The 23404-nt window shown below is 37.3% G+C and overlaps 1 protein-coding gene across 2 annotated transcripts in view; it reads left to right on the top strand.

The window, feature by feature from the left end:
- Positions 1 to 23404, top strand: part of nherf1b (NHERF family PDZ scaffold protein 1b) — a 39133-nt gene that overhangs the window by 4549 nt on the left and 11180 nt on the right. Inside the window, exons 2-4 of one of the 2 annotated variants that reach the window (XM_077211630.1) lie at positions 9426 to 9542; positions 12960 to 13130; positions 21715 to 21868. In XM_077211630.1, the coding sequence (XP_077067745.1) occupies positions 9426 to 9542; positions 12960 to 13130; positions 21715 to 21868 (442 nt within the window). The remainder of the gene's footprint in view (positions 1 to 9425; positions 9543 to 12959; positions 13131 to 21714; positions 21869 to 23404) is intronic. The other variant, XM_077211631.1, reaches the window with a different exon arrangement.

The raw sequence follows: 23404 nt of genomic DNA, 5'->3' as shown, positions 1-23404 counted from the left end.
CTTGCCTAACTCATCTGTCAGGAAGAAACACGGGTACGTCACCCTGCATATTAATCTCAGTGAAGCTCTCTGATGTACTTTGACTTTCTGTAAGAGCAGGTTGACATAAAAAGGTTTTGACTTGGAGTCTTTGAGCTATAATGATCTTAAACATTTCCTGTCAACAGCCATGTTGGAGGCTGGGCTGAACTATACGTTGTTTTTGTTCAGAGGAACCACCAACAGACATCGATTCAAAATTAATCAATTAGAACTAAAACTAAGATTACTTAGGAAACTGGAAATATAGTTTTCCACATTGTTTTTTTTTATTCTTTGTATTAACGTTTATTAACCAATGTAACAAAACAGGACATGGCGATGAACTACAAAACAACTAAACAGTAAAAAAATGCCACACAGAACCTTCTATGTACACTTTTCTGAGTGATGATTGAATCAGAGTTTTGAAGCAATTCAATTACATGGACAGTATGAACTGATTCACAGAAATAAATCTAACTTTTCTAACTCTAATGCCGTTTCGTAACAGAAATTTAAATTGTGAACACTATTTAAACTGTCCTACAGGTCGCAAAACTGGTGTAATAATGCGCTTTAAGAATGAATCACTAAATAAAAAATTATGAATCATCGCTATGGTCATATCATGGTCTTTCTCAATATTATATATAGCTACAATAGCTAAAATCATAGTTTATTGTGAACATTCAATATTAATATAGATATTTCTAGTTATGCTTAGCACTGACCTTCCTAACCTAACCTTTTAGATTTAGTTTCTCAAAATGAGTGGACAATGAATGTTAAAATTTTTTGGCAAAAGCAGCATTATTGAGATTCCATCATAGTTTTTATCAATATTTCGAGTGTAGTTAAAGTTTTAGCAATTTTGTTGTGAGTTTTTATCATTTTAATTTGATTTGATTTAAAAACATAGGCCTAGCTAAATAGTTTATTTTATATATTTTATTTCAGTTTATTTTAACACATCAAGTTAAACTAATTGAAAATGAGAATGACAATGCCTTGTCAACTTGCTGAAATAAAATGTTTTTTTTATTCATTTTTTTTTAATCAATTTACTCTAATACGGTCAAAAGCTGTCTGAACCCTGTTGGATTTATAGGCTCAATTCTGTTTCAAATGAACTTCAATACATTTTGATTTCGAGCTTTTAAATATAATCACATTTATAGCATAAGCACTGCTCCATAGAGACAAGATCATGTGATCGGTGTGTTTTTTTGAAAGCGAATCTTCAAAGAGGCAGTAGTCAGTCTGTGGGTATCTGCTCTTGGAGCCGTTGACAGAAAAGGCACTCCAGAAAGCTGAGAGTGGTTTCCTCTGATTGTTTTTCATGGATGTGCAGATATCACACACTTCCCCTGTCTGTAAGCACTGATCTAGGAGCAGTGCTCCCACCCTCGGGCCATCAACAACGACAAGAACATCTGGTCCTGAAGCTGTCCTTTTTAATTACAAACAAGCTCAGGATCCAGGCAAAGGAAATACCTTTGGTCTTGTGGCTGCATCCATGTCACTTACATTCTTTAGTTTGTCTCAGTATTTATCCAGAAGCATTTGTTAGTTGTAGTGTGAAATAAGTTTTAAATAAGTTTTATTTGAGAACTTCATGCAACAAACTTTTCCATCTTCTAATGGTTGGTTTAGTTGGTCTAGTGCTTAATTTGACAAAGTTCACATTTTAAAAATGTACTCAAAAGACATTGGTCTGCATATAAAGAACAGGAGGGGGCCATGTATCGAACCCTGGGGTACTGAACTCTAAATGGTTTCCATCTTCTGATGGTTGGTTTAGTTGGGCACTTTCACAATAGAGCTTTTGATCTGTTTTACATCAGATATTGTTTTGTTAGGTTGGTATGAAACCAGTTTCCCAAACTCAGTTGTGCACCAACTCTCACGCTGGTACTAACATTGATTGATGCTGTTCAGACATAAAGTACAATGTGAAACAGCATCAAACTCAGACTCATTTATTTGTGTGCTGCTCACAGAATGTTCAAACCAAATGTATTTTATTCTCGGTGGTACATCTCGGTTTCATTTAGACTAGAACATCTAGTAACATTCTGTCCTAGATTTGTAGCTTTTATTTATGACTGGCTACAATGTTGTCATTGTGAAAGCAAATGATTCATGTAAGTTACACTGTACCTTTAATAAACAAACACCAGTCTCTGTGTGGTATTGCCTGAAACAGATGATTGTTAACATGTAAACACAGACTGTATGGATAGAGGTGGGTGGATGCAGGTTCCTCTGAAGGTAGTCAGGATAGAATGTGTGTGTGTGTGTGTGTGTGTGTGTGTGTGTGTGTGTGTGTGTGTGTGTGTGTGTGTGTGTGTGTGTGTGTGTGTGTGTGTCTTTCTCAGGTCTTTCTATTGTGCCACTGGGCCAAACCCACCTCACATTCCTGGCAGGGCAGTGGTTTTGGGTGGATGCTCAGAGGAAGGGCAGATGAATGGGGGTTTTGCCTCTTTGGGTTTGTGGATAGCAGCTACTACACTGTTACATTACATTTCCTCTTCTATGCAGGGTTCACAAACGTCTTCTGAAAATATCCTTTTCCTTTAGAAAAGCCTGACTGGAATGTGGAAATCTATCAACCTAAAATAAATCAGCATCTCCACCCTGGTCAGTGGCACTGCTACAAGCACACCAACATGAAATTATCTTGTATAGACCAGCTCAGATCAGGATTATGAACACATTTGTGACCCTGGACCACAAAACCAGTCACATGGGTCAATTTTTTGTACATCTGAAAGGTGAATAAATAAGATTTCCATTGATGTATGATTTTTTAGGATAGGGCTATATTTGGCTGAGATACAATTATTTGTAAATCTGGAATCTGAGGGTGCAAAAAAATCGAAAAATTGAGGAAATAGCCTTTACAATTGTCCATTTATGTTTGAGATTGTGCGGCATTCACTCACAAAAATATATATTTTTATAAATGTACAGTAGGAAATTTACAAAATATCTTCATGGAACATGATCTTTACTTAATATCCTAATGATTTTTGGCATAAAAGAAAAATCGATAATTTTGACCCATACAATGTATTGTTGGCTATTCCCACAAATATACCCATGCTACTTGTGACTGGTTTTGGGATCCAGGGTCACATTTATGTAAATGCATGCAACACCTAGTGTAATGACATACTGTACAACACACTGTTTCATCTTAGTAGGTTGATTAACCTGAGCAATTCAAGTTTGGCAAAAACTGAGACATTTCGTATTGCTATCACCCTTTATTATCATTGCAATTAGTTGAATTTAAGAGTGCTTTTTTGACCCACTGAAGTATATCTTTACAAGTAATTTCATAATTACTTCTATTGTAAAAATCTTTGTTTGACAAGGTGCACTTTTAAAAATTGTACTTAAGTGACAGTCATGATGTGTACTCTCTGAGTACACTTAAGTGGCATTTTATTTCATGAATCATATATTATCTGCAAATACAGTTGTATAATTTTTTTTTTTTAAGATTTATAGTACACTACAAGTGCACATTCAATACAATTAAGCACACAAAGCTATTAGTAGAATATCATGGAACTACCAAGTACAAAAAAGTAGTAGTACTATAGTACTTTCTGGTTCCTTTGTGTTATTAAGTTAGAAGTAAACTACAAGTGCACATTCACTACAGTTACTGACAGTTACCCTTTTTCACAAGGGAAGAAAGCAACATAAGAAGCACTACAATGCAAAGTGTTAAGATATAAGAGATATTTAAGTAAATAACTGGTCCCAGAGAGTGTATATAGAGAAGATGAAAGGGCCTTGTATCGAACCCTGAGGTACCCCGAGTGGGTTTCAGATAACATTTAGGCTGTTTTCTCACTGTTAGTGCATTTGAGTCAGAACCATGGTATGCTTGCTTCCTGAACTTGAATACTGCCATGAGGCAGACTTAGGAAGAGACAATGCTACAGTAGTATACCTGTAAAGTGACTCAAAAACGCTAGTGGGAATGTGCCCTTAGACATTCCTCCCTTCCGGGGGCAGGTTGTATAAACATAGCCATTATGTTAAGACAGTGTCTTAAGTTCTAGTGTGACCCACTATCAGTTAGTCTGGGGCAGTCAGTTTTACTTTTCGGTATTAAATTATGCTAATCTACATTTTTATGTAACTGATTTAAAAAGGCTATTAACAGTCTTAAAGAATAAAAATTGGTGTCTAACTTGTATGACTAGTCTTAGTGGTTTATGCAACCGGCCCCAGGATACCATGAAAGATCTACCCATGAAGTCGGACTCAAACCAGGCGAGTGGAAGGAGAGTGATAGATTTGCGCCAGATAAGAGGAATAGACTCTGGGCTGTCTTGATTCAGTTAAAGACACAATAGGGCTCAATTGTGGGACATGTTTGTCTATTCAATAGCTCTGATATCATTCCGGGGAAAGATCAGAAATAAACCACCTGCTACCAGAACAATAATAAAGATCATTATTGACTTAAGAACACATGCTGTTTGTTTTTGATTTACGTCATCTGTAGTCATGTTGTCTAGAGCTGGGCATGCTTGACAGTGAGGTTGATAATTTGCAGGCCATTTGGTCTAATATGGGTGAACTTTGGACCCGACAGGGTGAAATGAAGCTGTGAATGGAAATGTGTTTCACCTTGTTGAGAAACATCTTTAATTTCTGTGAAGAAAGCTGTAATTTGACTTATCAAGCCTTGATATCTCTGAACAGATGTGACTTGTGTCATAGAGTCATGAGAGGCTAGGTGTAAATATTTATTGTCAGTGGGTTTACTTGCAAGTGCATTCTAGTAAACTGTTGGTCAAGATTGTTGAATAAGAAAACCCACAGAGAATAGCGTCATCACAACCCATCTACCATATATATCTAGATAATACATCAGTTTTCCAACCCTGTTCCTGAGGCACATCAACAGTACACATTATTATGTCTCCCTTATCCATACAATTCAGGTTTTAAAGTCAGCTGATGAGTTGAATCAGCTGTTTGTTTAGGAAGAGTTTGAAAAGAGTTTGGTGTGCCTGTTAGCGTGCCTCCAGGAACAGGGTTGGGAAACACTAGTAAACCACCTCAAATTTTTCACATTTACTGCTTGTTCTATGTCGAGTCGCAGTAATGCCAATCTCAGAGTCACGGGTCTTAGACAGGGAAACACCAGTGTTGTAGTCCAGACAGGACCAGACTTGGACTCAAGTCCATCTCAAGTCTGAGTCCATGACCATATTTTCAGGAATGGTCCCTCGGTCTGGACTCGGACTCAAAGAAACTAGTCTCGACTGTTCATAGAAAGTATGGTCTTGGACTTGAGCCTCAGTCCGGTCTTGTCCAAACTCGAGTACTACAACACTGGAGGGACTACTGCAGAGTTTAGCTTCAATCCAAATCAAATATACCTAAACCAGCTAATCAAGGTCTTCAGGATTAGTAGAAAATTCCAGGCAGGTCTGATTGGTCAGGTTTAATACTGTAATACTGGAGGCTGCAGTTTCAGAACCGCTGTCCTAGGTGAGCAGTCCTGGGACAGCATTTTTATGTACTAGCAGTTTATATAATTTTAGAGCACTTACTATTCTGTTCTGTATTTTTATTATTAATTTTCAGTAATGATTTACTTGTTCAATTATTTAAATTTATTTTATATATTGTCCTAACCAACCCCTAACCCTAAAGACAATCTTTGGTAACCCTCTTGAAATATTTAGCCTAATTTGTTTCAATATATATGAGGCCCAATATTCTGGTTTTAAATTCAGTTTTGCTGGAAAGAACAACGTTATTTTTTTCAACACGTAATCAAGATATTGACTGAAGACTTCCTTTTTTTATATTACACAACACGGCGCTTCTCATCTAATGTGAGGCTTGAAAACGCAAACTTTTGAAAACGGATTTCATTTTTATTATGTGTTCAGTCTATAATAGGCACGTACAGTGGAACTTTTTAGTGACGTCGCCATTGGCCTGGCACGAATAATACAGCGGTTTTATCCATTTTCACAGATCCGTGTGATCGGGGGGCGGGGACAATGTTGTCATTTGTACGTGAAAAACGCGAAGGAAAAACTTTTTTTATTGCAGGAATAGTTTTGCCAGGAACAAAGGATGCAAACTACACAGAGAATAAATAACTTTTTTTTAAAGTATGTAAGCAATGTAGGTGTTTCACATTCATTGATGACATGACAGTAGAATTAGATGACTGATAAACATATCACAGAGTAAACAGCCAGCTAAACACTAGCACTCCTTTGCTAAATGTTTGCCTAGTCAAAGCTGCATAGTATCGGGTACACTCATTTGAATATGTAAAGCTATAATTAAGGCCGGTTTCAAGCATTATGATTCACTGTGTCTACTGTGTTGTGTAATGTCCTGAGCAAACTTTAATCGGGGAATCACCAGTCATTAAAGAATCCAGAATACATAATACATTTACACATTTCAAATAGCTGAGCAAGAGCTATTAGGCCTACATTTCTGCATTTTTGCTAGTGCTGCAATGCATAGCATTGTATATAATTATTTTTTAAGTCGTAAATAAAAGTAAGTTTATTGGAGGACATTTTACAAGAAAATACCAATGTCAAAATTTCACATTTAATACAGTGTATTGAAATTTACTAGAAATTTAAGACTGAAAATTGTTTCTACACCATTTTTTTCCCCAGTGTAGCAGGAAACATACATCAGCTTTCCTTTAACATCAAATCAGCCGATTCAGTTTTTCAAAATATGATCTTGCTGTGTCATGAAATTGAAGCCATGAGAACATATTCTAGAATATGCAGAAATAGCTCGTTTGGCTGCACAAAATATGATCTGCTCTTTGTCTAATTTATTGTAATAATATATAAATGTTGTTACCATACAGTAAGTTAACTTGGTAAGTTACAGTAAGTCAGAATATCAACGCCCTCTAGACAGCTATTTGCTACATAGGTATTATAAATGCAATGGTTTTATACATTTTGGTTCTATAGTGCTGATGCAGCAAAAATAAAAAATAAAAATTTGGTTGATCTGGCTAATGTGCATTCTTTGCAAATCCACATTAGTCAGACCAAGGATCAGCAGCACTTAAGAACATTTAACAGACACTTTTATCCAAAGCGCCTTACATTGCATTTCAAGGTGAACATTTTACATTCTTATCAGTTTTTGCTTTCCCTGGGAATCGAACCCATGTCCTTGGCGTTGCAAGCATCAATACTCTACTGTTTGAGAACCAAAAAGACACAAAAAAAAAAGGTAAAGGTGTTCTGTTTCATGATCTTTTTCCATATTTTTGTGATCTTGCTTAAACAGCTGGTTTCAGATCACAGCACAGCATGTCTGTGGAATTGAGGTCAGGACGGATTCCTCTGTTTATGCACGAACAGAGATTTACTACCATGTTTTGGATCTTTTCTTGGATTTTGACTGGCCCAAACTCAGCTGTGTTGTCAAATATTTAGGCTTTTGACACAATTCATTGGTCCCCAAGTAGTAAAAACAACCCAAATTACTTTGTCTCAGAGTTTAAGATCTTCTGGTGTTGGCAGCTGCAGTGATTGTGTCGGGTTGGCAGGGCTGATCTCAGGTCAAGGCCGAGGTTGTGTACACAGGATGTTCTGTTGGAGCCAAACATTGGTTCCTCCCATTTTCTTTTCAATGGTTCCTCCTCACGAGATGGACAGGCTTTTGTGATTCCTCAGATTCCCTGCCCTCTCTAAGATTCCTCCGCGCGAGACGCACAATACATGCTCTGTTGCGCTGCTGACGGGCCCGGTGTGAACCAGGGATAGATGTACAGTTGAAGCTGAGCATTGGGATCAGTCATTTCATTTTGATTAGGGAACTGAACAATGAATCGAAACTGCGATATGTCTATCAAATAGCTGCGATTTTATTCAATAAATATATGCTCGACACTGTGCTAATTTGCACTCAAGCACCTCATGATCTGGTGTTTTGCCATCTCAGAGTGGCTCGTTCACAGTAAATGCTCCAAACTGTGAGTTTGGGTCTCTTATAAAGTACATTTGGGAACGCAACATGCACCTACCATTTCACCAGATTTGTATTTAGAGGCGTTTATTATACTATTGCCAACAAAGAAGAGGCTTGACCCCCTGTTGTTTTCTGACAAAATAAAAGCTTGATGATTTAATCATCATTTTAAATGAAGAAAACCTTGCAAAAACATGTTCATGGTCGGTAAAAAAATATAAATTTTCCGGTTCATTTTCTTAAGTCACCGGCCATAGTAAGGTATGGCAAAAAGTTAACTTTAGGCCCTGTTTAGAACGATTTTTATAACTATATCTTTATAATTATCGTAATAGTTGTGGTGTGCTATTCTTTTACATATAGAACCATTATTAAAACCTCAGTTAAAGACATCGTTCTTGGTGTGAACGGGCCTCAAGAGCTATTCAAGTCCTTGGGCCCTATCATACCTATCGGGGCATTGCAGCGCCAGGCGCGACGCAAGTGTTTTTTGCTAGTTTAAGTTTCAGTAATCATTTTCACGTCCTCCGCCACATTGTTTAAATAACAAATACATTTGCGCCCATCTGTGCGCCCATAGGCGTGCTGGTCTGAAAACGAGGTGTGTTCAGGCGCATTGTTGTCGTGTTTCTATTTTGAGGGCAACTGAAATAGACTGCGCCATTAACCAACTGAAACCTGGTCTAAAGTCAATGGCACAGTATTTTATTTTGTTATTTAAAGGGCGCATTAGTAATGTGCGCCTATAGGTGGGTCCACAACACGTGTACACTTTGTCCCGTAGATGGTCTGCTTGCACACTTTAACCTCGCGCACGAGCAGATCCATTTACTCTCTGGAGACGCGTTCAGTTTTTCCGCTTGCAAAATCCGCCATGGCGTAAAAGCAACTGGCTTTTAAAGGGAATGGGAGATGAGGCTCTGATTGGTTTATTCCACATTACGCCCAAAAACACACCCGTTACTCATTAAGAGAATAGGGACAACCCTTTTAGACCATGCGCCGGGCGCACCGACCATTTACAAAAAATAAATAAAAAAAGAAGTGGATTCAGACACGTCCTAAGTGGACTTGCGCGCTGTGCTTTAGACCATGCGTTTAGATCGTTAAAATAGGGCCCTATATCTTTATCATTATCGTAATAGTTGTGGTGTGCTATTCTTTTACATTTAGAACCATTATTAAAACCTCAGTTATAAACATCATTTTGGCTCTTAACACATTAAGAGCTATTCAAGTCATTATGCGATTAAGCGATATACATTATGAAACCAAATTTAGCACGGGTGTTTTCAATGTGTTTGATCCATAATTATACAATCCACTGTGAAATGTTTGATTGGTTTAATCAAGTGGGCAGAATGATCAGACCCTGTTGTGTTGTAATTTATTTATAGATTGCAGAATTGAGGCGAAATGAGGAAGAAGCTGAGCTATTCATCAGGGCAGGCTACACCCCTCACAGACTGATTCGTCTCCATGATGTCCTGACTGACGGCGCTGTGATGGAGCCTGTGAGTTGTGCTGTGGTTCAGGGCGGGTGGTGTTTCCGCATTGTTTCTGACAGTGTAAAGCCGGTGTGGCCCTCAGGAAGTCCAGCTCTTCCTGCGCTTGAGCCAAACAGAGAGGAAATGCTGCCGTAGCACTGTGTGTAAGAGTGACAATACTGGGAGGATTGGAAATGCTAATCATGTTTTCATGAACTTGAACAGTAGCTCTCCCAGGATTGTTTGTGCTACAGATATGAAGAATAATTTGCGTTTGCATCAAACTTAATATGGCACAGACTCTGAATAATGATAATTGTGCACACCAGGGCTGCGTCTAGCTGAGTTGATCGTAGAGAACATTGGTGGTAATGGTCTTCACAATAAACTTGAAATCTGTGTGGTTTTTTTCATTGTACAGTTCTCTTGGCTAGATACAATCAACAGCGGTTAAAATTAGCAGTTAAAATTATCAACAGCGGTTAAAATTATCAAATAGCAGTTTGAATCACTGTCCAAAGAACTATAAAAAGACACAACTTGCTGAACGTAGCGGAAGGGTGTTATTTTCCTGCATGACAATGCACTGAACCATGTGCCGTCTGAGAACAGTGAGGGGCGGCTCGTGATCATGTGACCTCATCCGGTGCGCTGTCCACTTCCATCGCATTCAGGACAAAGAGAAAACATCCTTCTGTCTGGGTCTATTCCAGTACAACAACCCTAGTGTAAACGAAGTGTGCTTAGAATGAGCATTTAGTGTCATTCCAATCTCAATAATATTTACAAAAATCTGTAGTTGAAGATCATGTAATATTGATCAATGAAATATAAGACCACTTAAGTGCACTTAAAGAGAGTCCACAATAATGCCAAATTAAAGTTTTATTTTAAAGGTACATTTTAAATAATGTTTTTTTCTTTAAAGAAGTACACTTGCTTTGATGATGACTAACATACTAAAGCACATGTAAAGCACTCAATTATAATTAAACTCTAGTGTGTTATTCAATATTACATTTAAATTTAATGTATATTAAATGTGTTAAATTGCAACTTCATCACTAATGTATAAATACAATAAGTTTCCATACAATTTTATTTTACTGCTTGTCGGTAACTTCAGCGCTTACTTTGACCATATTTCAAAGACAATAGATGAAATTAGATGTAAAGATGTACTTCAGTCCTACTTATGGTAATTGCAGTAAAAAAATGCACTCTTGAGCTCAACTAATTTCCTTTACAAGGAAAAATAAAATGTATTATAGTTTTAATACATTTTAAACAAATTAATATTATATAAAATTGTAAGTGTCTGAAAACATTACATTCAGTTTGTACTTAAAGGGATAGTTCACCCAAAAATGAAAATTATCCCATAATTTACTCAAGCCATCCTGGGTGTATATGACTTGTATATGTCGGGTCAGTTCCGTTACCGGAAGCCAGTGGTTCTAGTTTATAAAGTTATAAATATGGATATTTTTCTTACACAAACGCATCGCTTCACTTCAGAAGGCCTTTATTAACCCCCTGGAGTCGTATGGATTACTTTTATGACGGATGGATGCTCTTTTTTGGGCATCAAAAACTCAGGCTCTATTCACTCCCATTATAAAGTTAGGAAGAGCCAGAATATTATTTAATATAACTCCAATCGTGTTTGGATAAAAGAAGAAAGTCATATGCTCCTAGGATTGCTTGAGGGTGAGTAAATTATGCGATACATTTCATTTTTTGGGTGAACTAACCCTTTAAATACAGTATATTCTTTCAATATATATATATATATATATGTAATCAGTACTTTTTAAAAAAAAAGACTGCTTAAGTGTACTTCTGTTTCACAAGGGGAAGGTTCTCAACCGGCAGACATGAATATTAGGTATTACGTGTTCTTATTTGTGCCTAATGCAATATAACTGCGGTCTTAGATTTGTTCAAAGCAGTTACATAAACACTCTATGTTAAGACTGCGTCTTGAGAACTAGTCTGACCAACTAGAAGTTAGACAATGGATAATCCGTCTAATTTTGGATTCAAATTAGACCAGTCTTAAAGAAAGAAATTCACTTAACTTTTACTGTAAGACTAGTCTGAGCAGTTCATGCAACCTGCCACAGGTTTTAATGAGGTCTTTTGGCTTCTGACGGTAAGTACAAACTGCTCAGTTTGTCGGTTTACTTCAGTTAAATGAAAACAAGACTGAAGTCATTTTATTTGGCTTCCCTCATTTGGTAGACGACCTGACCTCTAGTTTAGTTTCGCACTGGAGGAACCTTTTCATAGTTCCTAGAACTATTGGCGAAAGTACCCGGGTTTTGGCGTATTCGCACCGTAGGAACTGGGAACGATTTTAGTTCTAGGAACTCCTTTTGGAGGAACTAATTTAGCTCCTACTTCAGAGTCGGGTCTAAACCAGCACTATAGGAACTATCCGTGACGTTAGTGTACACTGATTCGCCGAACGCACAAGAAACACCAGTACCTTAAAAAAGCTGTGTAAACACACAGATTATAGCCTATATATTTACTCCAGAAACTAACTTTACGGACATGGAAAACAGAGATAGATGGGCCTTTTAACCTTTACACTGAGGAGAAAATCCTACGCAACTTTGAGGTGACCAAGAGAAACATGATTATGTATTTCTGCTCAGCAACACTGGACATCCACCACACGGCAAACAAAATTTGTTTTAATTTAATATTTAATATTTTAATATTTAATACCTTTTCATATACTCTCTACTTTATATGTATAACAGTTCTATATAATAACGTATTAGACAGGAATATAGACAGATCGTAAACTAATGAACACGGAGAATGTGAGCACTGTGTGGCTCTGGCGTTCTCAACGCTGTCAAAATAAAAGTCACAACAACAAGCGCGACTTACGTCATTTGAGTTCCTACTGGTGGTGCGAATGCAACCAGGAAAACGTTCCTAGGGGAACCATTAGTTCTCGGGGACCACCTTGGTGACAGAGCCTTCTCTGTATTTGCCCCTAAGCTGTGGAATTTGCTACCTCAATCTGTTATCAGTTATCTGCTATCTTCTTTTTTATCTGCATTTAAGTCATCTCTGAAAATGTGTATTTTTTTCTTAGGCCTTATTCATAGTAGTGAGTAAAATTCTTAGTGTTGATTTTAAAATGGTTTAAGTTGCTAATTAGAATTTTTATACTCTGTATTTTTGTGTGGCTGTTATTTTTATCGTGTTTTTGTGAAGCACCTTGGTCAGCTGAAATGTTGTTTTAAGGTCCTATATAAATAACATTGACCTTGACCTTGACCTTGCTCTTTAAGATAATACTATATTCTATAAGATGAAGGGCACAGACATTCTGACGCCGAACTTCCTGCATTCCAGTGGCACCCGCTCGCTTGTGTTTCATTGTGCTGATGTTGTGTTTGTTGTATTGTGTCTGTCCTGCAGGACTTGAAGCCCAAGCTCAGACCGCGGTTCTGTGCCATCAAGAAAGGCTCCAATGGCTTCGGCTTTAACCTGCACAGCGAGAAGTCTAGACCCGGCCAGTACATCAGAGCTGTAGATGAGGACTCGCCGGCACAGAGGGCCGGCCTAAAACCCAAAGACCGGATAATACAGGTACAAGACACACTTCTCTCTTTAAGTGCATTTATGTGATCTTTTATTTAATTAATATTATATTATCTACAAGTACAGCTTTTTTTAAATATAAACATATTTTACTACAGGTTACCACGGTATATATTATACAATAAACACATTTCAAATACATTAACAAATGTAATTTTGGACAACACACTTCAGGTGAAATTAAAATAAATAATTTTACTTGTGCTTTAGTATATTAGTCCATGCATCAAAATATGTGTACTTCTTTAAAGCACTACAAAAACAGTTGCAGTGTTTTAAAATGTATGTTAAATTAAATCTTGATTAGACATTGTTACAAAGTGCATTTTAAAAAAAAACACTTAAGTGCACTTCTTTTTAAGTGCACTTAAGTGTTAAGAAACATGTATGTGTGCTTTTTAAGTGCACTTAAGTGTGTTAAGAAACATGAACGTGTGCTCTTTTCAAGTGCACTTAAGTGTGTTAAGAAACATGAACGTGTGCTCTTTTCAAGTGCACTTAAGTGTTAAGAAACATGAATGTGTGCTCTTTTCAAGTGCACTTAAGAGTTAAGAAACATGAACGTTCTCTTTTCAAGTGTACTTAAGTGTGTTAAGAAACATGAACGTGTGCTCTTTTCAAGTGCACTTAAGAGTTAAGAAACATGAACGTGTGCTCTTTTCAAGTGCACTTAAGTGTTAAGAAACATGAACGTGTGCTCTTTTCAAGTGCACTTAAGTGTTAAGAAACATGAACGTGTGCTCTTTTCAAGTGCACTTAAGTGTTAAGAAACATGAACGTGTGCTCTTTTCAAGTGCACTTAAGTGTTAAGAAACATGAACGTGTGCTCTTTTCAAGTGCACTTAAGTGTTAAGAAACATGAAGGTGTGCTCTTTTCAAGTGCACTTAAGTGTTAAGAAACATGAAAGTGTGCTCTTTTTAAGTGCACTTAAGTGTGTTAAGAAACATGTAAGTGTGCTCTTTTTAAGTGCACTTAAGTGTGTTAAGAAACATGTAAGTGTGCTGTTTTTAAGTGCACTCAAGTTTAAGAAACATTTACGTGCACTTACTACGTGCATTTACGTGCAGCAACGTTTAAGTGCACTTAAGTGGTCTTTAATTTTACTAGTATTAAATCTAAAAGTACACTTTTTAAAAAGATCTAAAGTACACATTCAATGCAACTAAGCATACTTCTTTATCACAATGGCATGGCTTTACTAAATAAATTTGGTGAGAAAAGTATTTGGTGTTAGAATAAAACATGATAGATTTATTCTTTTCCAAGTATAGTGTTATTATGACTTGGAAACACTGTTCCTGGAAGGGAAATTTGTACATTGGGCCACTTTTTTTAAGCGTATCCTGTTTGAGAACAGAGAAGCAGAGATAAATGAGACAGAGGTGGAACATGGGCAAGAGCACATAAACCCTTATGGACATTAGAGAGTCAAGCAAGAAGCCATGAGCAATACTCAATAATCATACTACAACTATACTAAAATTTGAGACTCTTCTTTTGTTCTTAAGCGTGTACTGTGTAGGATACACCTTACCAGTCTGAATTTATGTGAATTTATGTCAGGGCTCCAGAATGTCTAAATACAAAAATGTGAAGTAACTTGAGGATTGCCCACCTTTTTTCTATTAAACACTGCTATAAAAAACACTTAGGATGTCACAGCATAATGAACAGCGCAGCATTGACCAGTTTCAAAGCATGATGTGATGGAAACTATTTACATTTGGTATAAAATCGTACTTTTCAAATTCCTATCAGACCCTCAAATTAAACAAGGGTTTAAGGCAAGACACTTCAGGTGAATAGGGAGAGAATTTTAACTAATAGCTATCATCATACTTCCCTAGATAATCACAGTACATTAAGACAGTTATTTTGTATTACAGGTTTTGTGAAATGTTATGATTAAATATGGAAATTAGGCATTATCTAAGTAAATATGCACCAATTTGCATAATTTTCAGAACAGAAACCTGAACATTGGATAAAGCCAGGTTCAAAAATCGAATTTTTGATTTCTCATATTTTCACTCTGTCAACGGCCAGAAAATAAGTTTTTTGGTAAACAATCGGTAAAATGTTATATGAATTAGATGAATGATATATACACTGTAAAAAAACTTCAGAATATAGATTGTAAAGACCTGTAAAGTTTGGTGTATGTAAGGGCTACTAAAGTGGAGATTTCTGGCTCAGCCCGTCAGGATAAAAAACTCATGAAACTCTAGAGGGCGCAGGCTGATCAGTCCTTTACATGCAATCTTCAAGGAATCACATCATTACCGCATGGCACAAGCTGATTGGCCTCTGTTGATCCTGCAGCCAATGAGATTGCTTGCTCAGCATTAAAATAGTCTGGTTCAGTGTTTGCTGTAGCTCCTCTGAACCCCTCCACCTCCCCAGCTCCACCTGCCTAGATCTGCGACTGGATTTATGTATGTCTATTTATGCAGCAACAGCAGGATATCTTACATGCTCTCAGCAGTGTGTCCGTGTATCTATTAACAGTAGCAGGTCCATACTTGCTCTGCAGCAGCGGCATGGATATCAGATCTAGTCCGCAGAGACCAAATACATGAACAATTAACATGTTCATTAAGATGCTAAAACTATTTTGAGAACTGCCTATAAACATACTGTATGTACTGTAATTGAAACCTACAGATGCGTATAGATAACGTGTAATAATATAAACACTTAAATGTGTATTTTGGAGTTAAGCAGAATCACATGAACAAGAGTGCTGTGTTTCTGCTTAACTGAAAACAAAACTTGATATTGATTTTATATATAACAGCCCAGCAAACACAACTACTGTAAAAAAAAAAAAATTATATTAAGAAATTTATATTTTAAACACAGTCTTGTTAATATTGACTGTTTTTGCTCTATTTCGCCAACGAAAATGGTTCCAAACAAAGCCACAGCAGAACTGTTGTTTGCCTTCGAGCAACACAGTGTGTGTTTCGTTCCCAAATGCATTCAGATGCTTATACGTAATAATCCTGGAGACAATGTACATAATACTAAAAATAAAGAAAGAGTAGGTGTATGTGTCTGTAGGTTTTTCTCTGTCCGGTTCTTGTGTGAGATGTAATTCTTGAGTCTGGCCGCTCCATCCGGAGCGAGAGCCACGGAAAGGCCACCAGTGAACGAGTGAAGGGAGGGAAGGAAGCAGAGGGACGGAGGGGTCTTTGTTGTCCCAGAGGGGCCTCCAGGCCTCCTCCTGCGAGCCGGGCTCTTTGTGTTGGACGGGCTGCTATTGTTCCTGCTGAGCGCACATTGTCCGTTTCCTCTTTGGGACTGAGCTCCACTAACAGACACACCCTAATTCCACATATAGACCCACAGGCGGACTGATCGGTTCCCGTAGTGCCTCGCATCACACCTAAATTAATTCTAACATTCAAAATTGTTCACAATAACACAAATGAAAGATACTGTCTATAACCCTCACTCTTAGAAGGAAAGGGTCTATATGGAACATTAAAGGGTTCTGTCAGGTGCTTCATATATAGAACATTTTCTATATATATACAAGATCATAGAATCATTTTAAGGATTTAGTGTAAATTATAACATTGACAGCTAGTGGTTGAAATGAGTACTGCAGTTCAAATTCAAAATATTGGAGAGTTGTTTCCACCGCCCCCTCCTCCTCCACACTCATGCGGGTTGCCAGATTGAGGAAATAATGCAATTGACAATGGAAGGCGACAAGCCTTTTATCCGCATTATATATGCCTCTGGTCATAGAGATTTCTGGATGGATGCCGATGCTTTTTAGGTCAGTTAAAATCTGCGATCTCTGACCAGGTTTGTTTGCCGGCTTCCATCGCTGTAATAGAATGTGTTTTCCACCAACTGGCAACCTGGGGTGTCGAAATACGTACTGGTAAACTGGCAGCTGGTGGAAGCACGCAGATCAAAATAAAAACAGACATTCCCAAACAGAACGCACATTTCAAAGTAGAATAACAGGATTTTGCATTGTTTTTCGTAGAAACAAGTGTGAACTTTGAAGTGAACTAAATATCTGCAAACATAATATGGTAATTTGGTGCTTTAATACAGTCAAAAAAAATTACATGAATTTTTATTTTAATTGAATTTTATGAATTTAACAGCTCATAAACATGATTTATCACTGGAAAAAAAATATCTCTATAAACATGTCAGTGAAATGCAGTCATTTCTGACATTTCTTCTTATAAAAAAAAAAAACTTTCAGTGACCAGTTCTTAAAAGAACTTTGTTTTCATAGTGTGTAGAACATTTTAATAAACTTTTTCCCATATCAGGACCTTTTTTGCAATGGAAAGGTTATTCAATGCCAATAAATTACCTTTATTTTTAAAAGTGTCAAACCTTTTTGGCATAAAGGGTTCTTTAAAATTATTTAATAGACAATAACCCAAGGGTTCTAACTAGAACCCAATCAAACCTCCTTTTTTTAAAGTGTAATACGTACTATTAAAGTGAGCTCCTGTATATTCCACCTCTGGCTTGTTTGGCAGTATACATCACATTGTACTTTCTTTGGGTTTCAAAGAGGAAAGAAAATATTAGGTCAGAAAAACCAAATGATGAGTAAAGAATGACAGAATTTCCTTTTTGTGTGCACTTTTTCCTTTAAATGCCACCTGAAATGAAGCATACGTTGATTTCTCACTCATATTCATATTTTATGAATAATAAATCAGTGTTTATGAATATTTCATATAGTTAAATATTAAATAATAAATATTTCATATCACAGTTTTCTTCTAAACTCATGCCTCAGTGGGATCCTGTCCTGTCAGATTTGTCCTTGACATTCCTCCGCAATCAGTTCACACAAAGGTGGATTGAAGACACAGGATATCCTTCCCTCGGACAGAAGGAAAGGAGACTGATAATGTTGAAAAATTAAACCTAGCTTTGATAAACACTTTCGTTGTTGGAACAATGAAGTTGTGAATAATGCATCTAAAAATAGATTTCAGGGTGACGCCAAGAAGTGTTGTCTTATTTTGAGCAACGGTTATCCTGGCTGAATAATGAGATCTCTGTTGTAGAGTAGAGCAACTAGAGTTGAGTTGCATACTACCATACTTCTCCTACATACTGTTTACTGTGCATAATATGCAAGTTGTCTGCATGCATGGAATATCCTGATGCCTTACAGTATAGAAAAGAGCGCTACATTAAAGCCTGCATGAAACTTCGTTCCCAGTTTTCTTCCATAATGTGACAAATTGGGGGATGGAAAATGTAATGGCTTGGCGACGTTGTTTCAGATGAGGAGCTCATTGTTGTTTTAAATATTTAAAAAAATATTTACAATATTTTTTTTCTTTCCAATAACGTGCACTGATGAATTGAGCACATAGATCCATTTTGATTTGTTGTTACATACTGTATGCACATTATGACCTGAACGATACTATATCCACCTTATTTTTAATCTAATAGTGGGTGCAGCCATTTGTAACTTAGCTGTACAACAACAGTCAATTATGCTATTTGATCTTGCAAACGGGTATTTGATATCATATTATTTTAAATTATATTGTAAAAATAAACACTTGTTTGTAGCGCAAATAGTTTTACCGTTTACCCCAATTTGTTATTCTTCTAGTTATTTATTTAGCTAAGTCGCCCAAAAATTGTTTATTCCAAACCCATAGAACTTTTACTCATGCTCAAAACACAAATGAAGATATTTAACGTTCTCCCATCATTTTTGTCCATCCACTTAAAGTCCACACAACCAAACGATTCATGCTTCAAAAAGTAAAAAAAAAAAATTCTGTAAAACTATTCTGTTCTATGTTTTATATCTAAAATTCTATATAAATCGAACGGTGTAATCCAAGTCTTCTAAAGAGACTAGATCGCACATGCCCTGATCAATGTTTCTAATCAATGTAAATAAAAGCTTAAAGGAGTAGTTCACTTTTTAAAAAACTTTTGCTGATAATTTACTCACCCCCATGTCATCCAAGATGTCCATGTCTTTCTTTCTTCAGTCGAAAATAAATTTTTTTTTTTGATGAAAACATTCTAGGATTTTTCTCCATATAATGGACTTCATTGGGTACCAAACGGTCCAAGGTCCAAATGACAGTTTCAGAGCACCTTCAAATGGCTTTAAACGACACCAGACGATTCATAAGAGTCTTATCTTTCGAAACGATCGGTCATTTCAAAAACAAATAAAAAAGTTGAAGTTTTATAAGCACAAATGCTCGCCTTGCTCTGTTCTGCGATGCACGTTCGTGACTCTCCTGTTCGAACTCGTTCATCAAAATGAACGAATCTTTTTTCGAGACTCGAAAAAAGATTTGTTCATTTTTGTCAGAGTTCCTCTCTGTTACCTCTCTGCATTCGCAATGAAATGATGAATACTTAAATGTTACACCATTTTAACATTATTAAAAATACAAACCGAGTGACTGAAACAACCTTTGTTATAGAATACAATTCACAGTTTGACCATTCTTAATTCGGAGACGAATAATCCATTGTCTCTTTCAGTATGGCTATAAATGTCCCACAAAATGATATTCAAACTCACATTCAGTTCTTTTACCATTAAATAATGCACATAGTCATTATCTCCCAGATTATCTCTCTCATACTTTGTGTTGTTGTTCCAGCCACAAAGTCATAGAAAAATAGAAATGTTTTTAAAATAGAATTGTTGCATAATATCGTTGTCACGGCTGGTTAGGACAAAAACCCTGATTAACATGGAAAAAACCTTTGGTGAGGACTCGGTGTCATGGGTTTGGAACGACATTGGGTGAACTAACCCTTCAAAGGGTTTGTTCACCCAAATATAAAATTTCTGTCATTAATTACTCACGCTCATATCGTTCCAAACCCGTAAGACCTTTTTTCATCTTCAGAACACAAATTAAGATATTTTTTGATGAAATCCGAGAGGTTTCTGAACCAGCCATAGGCAGTAACATCATTTCTGCTTTTAAGGCCCAGAAAGTTAGTAAAGACATCATTAAAATAGTTCATGTGACTATAGTGGTTCAACTTTAATGTTATGAAGTGAAAAGAATACTTTTTGTGTGCAAAAAATAACGACTTTATTCAACAATCTCTTCTCTTCCACGTCATTCTCCAACGCTGTTGACGTAGTGTAAACAGTGCAGTGCAGGGTCTACGTCAGAGCGCCGGCTCATTATTGGCCAGCTCCTGCTTCAAACGCATGTGTCGTGGTGATCACATGACCAGCGTCAGCCAATAGTGAGCCGGCGTTCTGACGTAGAACCCGGAAGAGACGTAGTAGAGTACACTACGTTAGGGCTGTAGTCAAGACCACCTTTGTCGAGTCCAAGACAAGTCCAAGATCAGGACTAGTCGAGTCCAAGTCAAGACCGAGTCCAAAGAGGTTAGAGTACAAGACAAGACTGAGTCCAAAAAGTTTCGAGTCCGAGTCAAGACCGAGTCCAGGACAGGGAAAAAGTATTATGCATGGCATTATGAGTCAATCATTTTGGGTTATTATTTGTTGATCTAAAAGCAAAAACAGTGTCACAACACCCAGGATTTTTAAGTATAAACATTCCCCTTGATATCATATAATCTTCTAATCTAAAGAAAAAAGAATGATGACATATGGTGATTCCTCATAATAGCAGTGTTAGAACTGATACAAACACTAACCCACTACTATTACCACTGCTAGGTAGGCTACTAGTAGCCTACTGAGCATGTGAGCAACTAAATGACAATATAGCTTCACTCCAGTAAAATATATCTGTGGTAATTCCTTCACGTTAAACCGAACTTTTATTTTGACGGGTTTCTGAGTGTATCTGACGATGAAATGCTGAAGATATATGCGTGTACTTGAGTATGTGTAGTACATGAACCTGCGGCACTCATTTGCAGAGACTCGGTGAACAATCAGATTTGATAGCAGTCTTTAATATTCACAGTCACTAGTCCATATAGCAATTTCATATTATGATCGGCAGTGAATAGAGAGATCTGTTATTTCAGCTATGCGCCGGTATTGCAGTAGCAAATAGTAGAAATAAATCACACACGCGCAGGTCGTACTTGTCAATGACAGGCACTACAATCTGCAGAGGTTGCTGCGGAAGTCTGCGGGTGCATGCTACATTAATACGTTACTGGGAACATAATAAAGACACCTGGACTCGGTCGAAACCAAAAGCCATATTTGGCAAGACCAGTGGCCGAGACCGAGACAAGTCCGAGTCCGAATACCAGCGAGTCCGAGACAAGTCCGAGACCATAGAAAAACGGTCTCGAGTCCAAGACCGGAGTCGAGTACTACAGCCCTGCACTACGTCAACAGCGTTGGAGAATGATGTGGAAGAGAAGAGATTGTTGAATAAAGTCAAAAAGTATTCTTTTTCTAGTCACATAACTATTTTAACAATGTCTTTACTACCTTTCTGAGCCTTGAAAGTTGGAGGTTTGGAGGGTGAGTAATTAATGACCGACATTTCACGGCAGGAATTTTTTGGGTGAGCTATCCATTTAAGTGTGAGTCAGTGACTGGTGCATGTGAATGTTTTCTGATGTGCTGTTTGTCCTCAGGTGAACGGGGTTCCAGTGGATGGGAAGCAGCATGCAGATGTGGTGGCTGCCATTAAAGCCGGGGGTGATGACACCACACTCTTGGTCGTAGATCCAGAAACAGACGCTTTCTTCAAGAAGTGTCGAGTGACGCCCACTGCAGAACACCTCACAGGTACATGCACAAAACATGAAGTAAAACTTCAACAGGTTTCCAGCAGCTGTAACTCTCCATGGCATCCCTCTAGGTGGCATCTGACTCAGGCAAGCGTTTCTCTCTCGTTGCGCTGGTTTTGGGTTTCCTATTAAGCAATTTAGTTCGTCCGTCTTGTTTTGTTACCCCGTGCCTACAATCTACAAATGCAGCCATGGAAACTGTGTGTTTGTGTGTGTGTGTGACACAACTAGATTAGTCATGAGTGAGTGGAGACACAATGTTTACTCATTTTATTTACCAAGCAAGTTGTTAGCGTCAGCTCTAGTGGAAACTCTCCTTAGCTGCTATCACGGCTATTACGTTTTATCAGTTTGAGTAAACATCTGTTTGAGTAAAAATGGCAGGATTGACCAGATGAAGGCTTTTAGGCTTCTCAGGTGCTGCTGTTCTCAGCGAGGCTCGTTTAATACTCATGATCAGTCTGTTTTCGGCCAGAATCACTGCGTTTCGATTTGAATAGCTCTTTTCTGTTCACAGTGAGGCCGTGGGATTAGCTGTCAACAGGAAGCACTAGCTAACAACTAGAAACCCAGCTAACAGGGAACGTTCCCATAACTTTGGCTAACGTTCTGGCAAGGTTCTCTCAAAGTTATGAACAAATGTTCTTCCAGTAACGTTAACAGAGTGTTTGTTCAATATTATCCGGTCTTTAATAATGTTCACAAAAGGTTTGCACAAAAACGTTATTTATGGATTGTTTGTCAAAGTTTTTTAAATGTCTTCATTCTTTGAACGTCCTTCAAATGTTAAAGTTTCCTTGTGGTGAAAATCAAGTTTTAAATGTTGGTTATATGTCTATGCGGGGCTCATTTGCATATTTATGGGTCCGCCTATACTAAATGAGGCATGGGTGTAGAGTTACATTCAAGCTATTTTAATGCATGACAAAAAATATTTCACAGGAAAAAACGTTTAAATGTGTCATTGAGGTGATCAAAGATGAGTTTTAAGGTATCAAATTTAAAGGTGTGACATTTGGCACCAAGGCTTTGAAGCTGGTATAAAAAAACTAAACATTTCACATAGAGTGTTTCAGGTATGACATAAAGCGAGTTTGCATTTTAGCACTCCCGGTTCCATCGCCCTGAAGTCAATGGGTTTTTTGAATGGGATTTTGGTTAAGTGGCTGAAAAAAGGTCTTAGGTGAACACAAGCTCAAGACACTTTCACGTTTTATTCTACGACATAAAATACATCAGTAGTGCCCTCTCGTGATTTTTTAAAGCTGTTACATGTCTTGAAAAAGGCGGTTTCTAACAAGTGGCTAAATGGGACTACAGAGGCGGTCGAGGAGATTAAACATCATCACGTTGAACAGGCAAACTCAGTCCTCGTTATGCTTATAATTGTGCTCTTATAAACCAGTGTCTTATAAACTTATAAAGTGTCTTTGGCTTCTTTGATAAGAATAAATCATAATACGAATATTTACATGTGTAGATTTTTACATGTTCAATTTCAGTATTAATCTGTTCAATTACAATAACTGCATGA

This window comes from Siphateles boraxobius, unplaced genomic scaffold (genome assembly GCF_051911475.1).
Source record: "Siphateles boraxobius isolate OS27281-9 unplaced genomic scaffold, OSU_SipBor_1 66, whole genome shotgun sequence".
Taxonomy (NCBI): Eukaryota; Metazoa; Chordata; class Actinopteri; order Cypriniformes; family Leuciscidae; genus Siphateles; species Siphateles boraxobius.
Note: the sequence above shows the minus strand (reverse complement) of the source record. Positions and strands in the feature narration are given on the sequence as shown.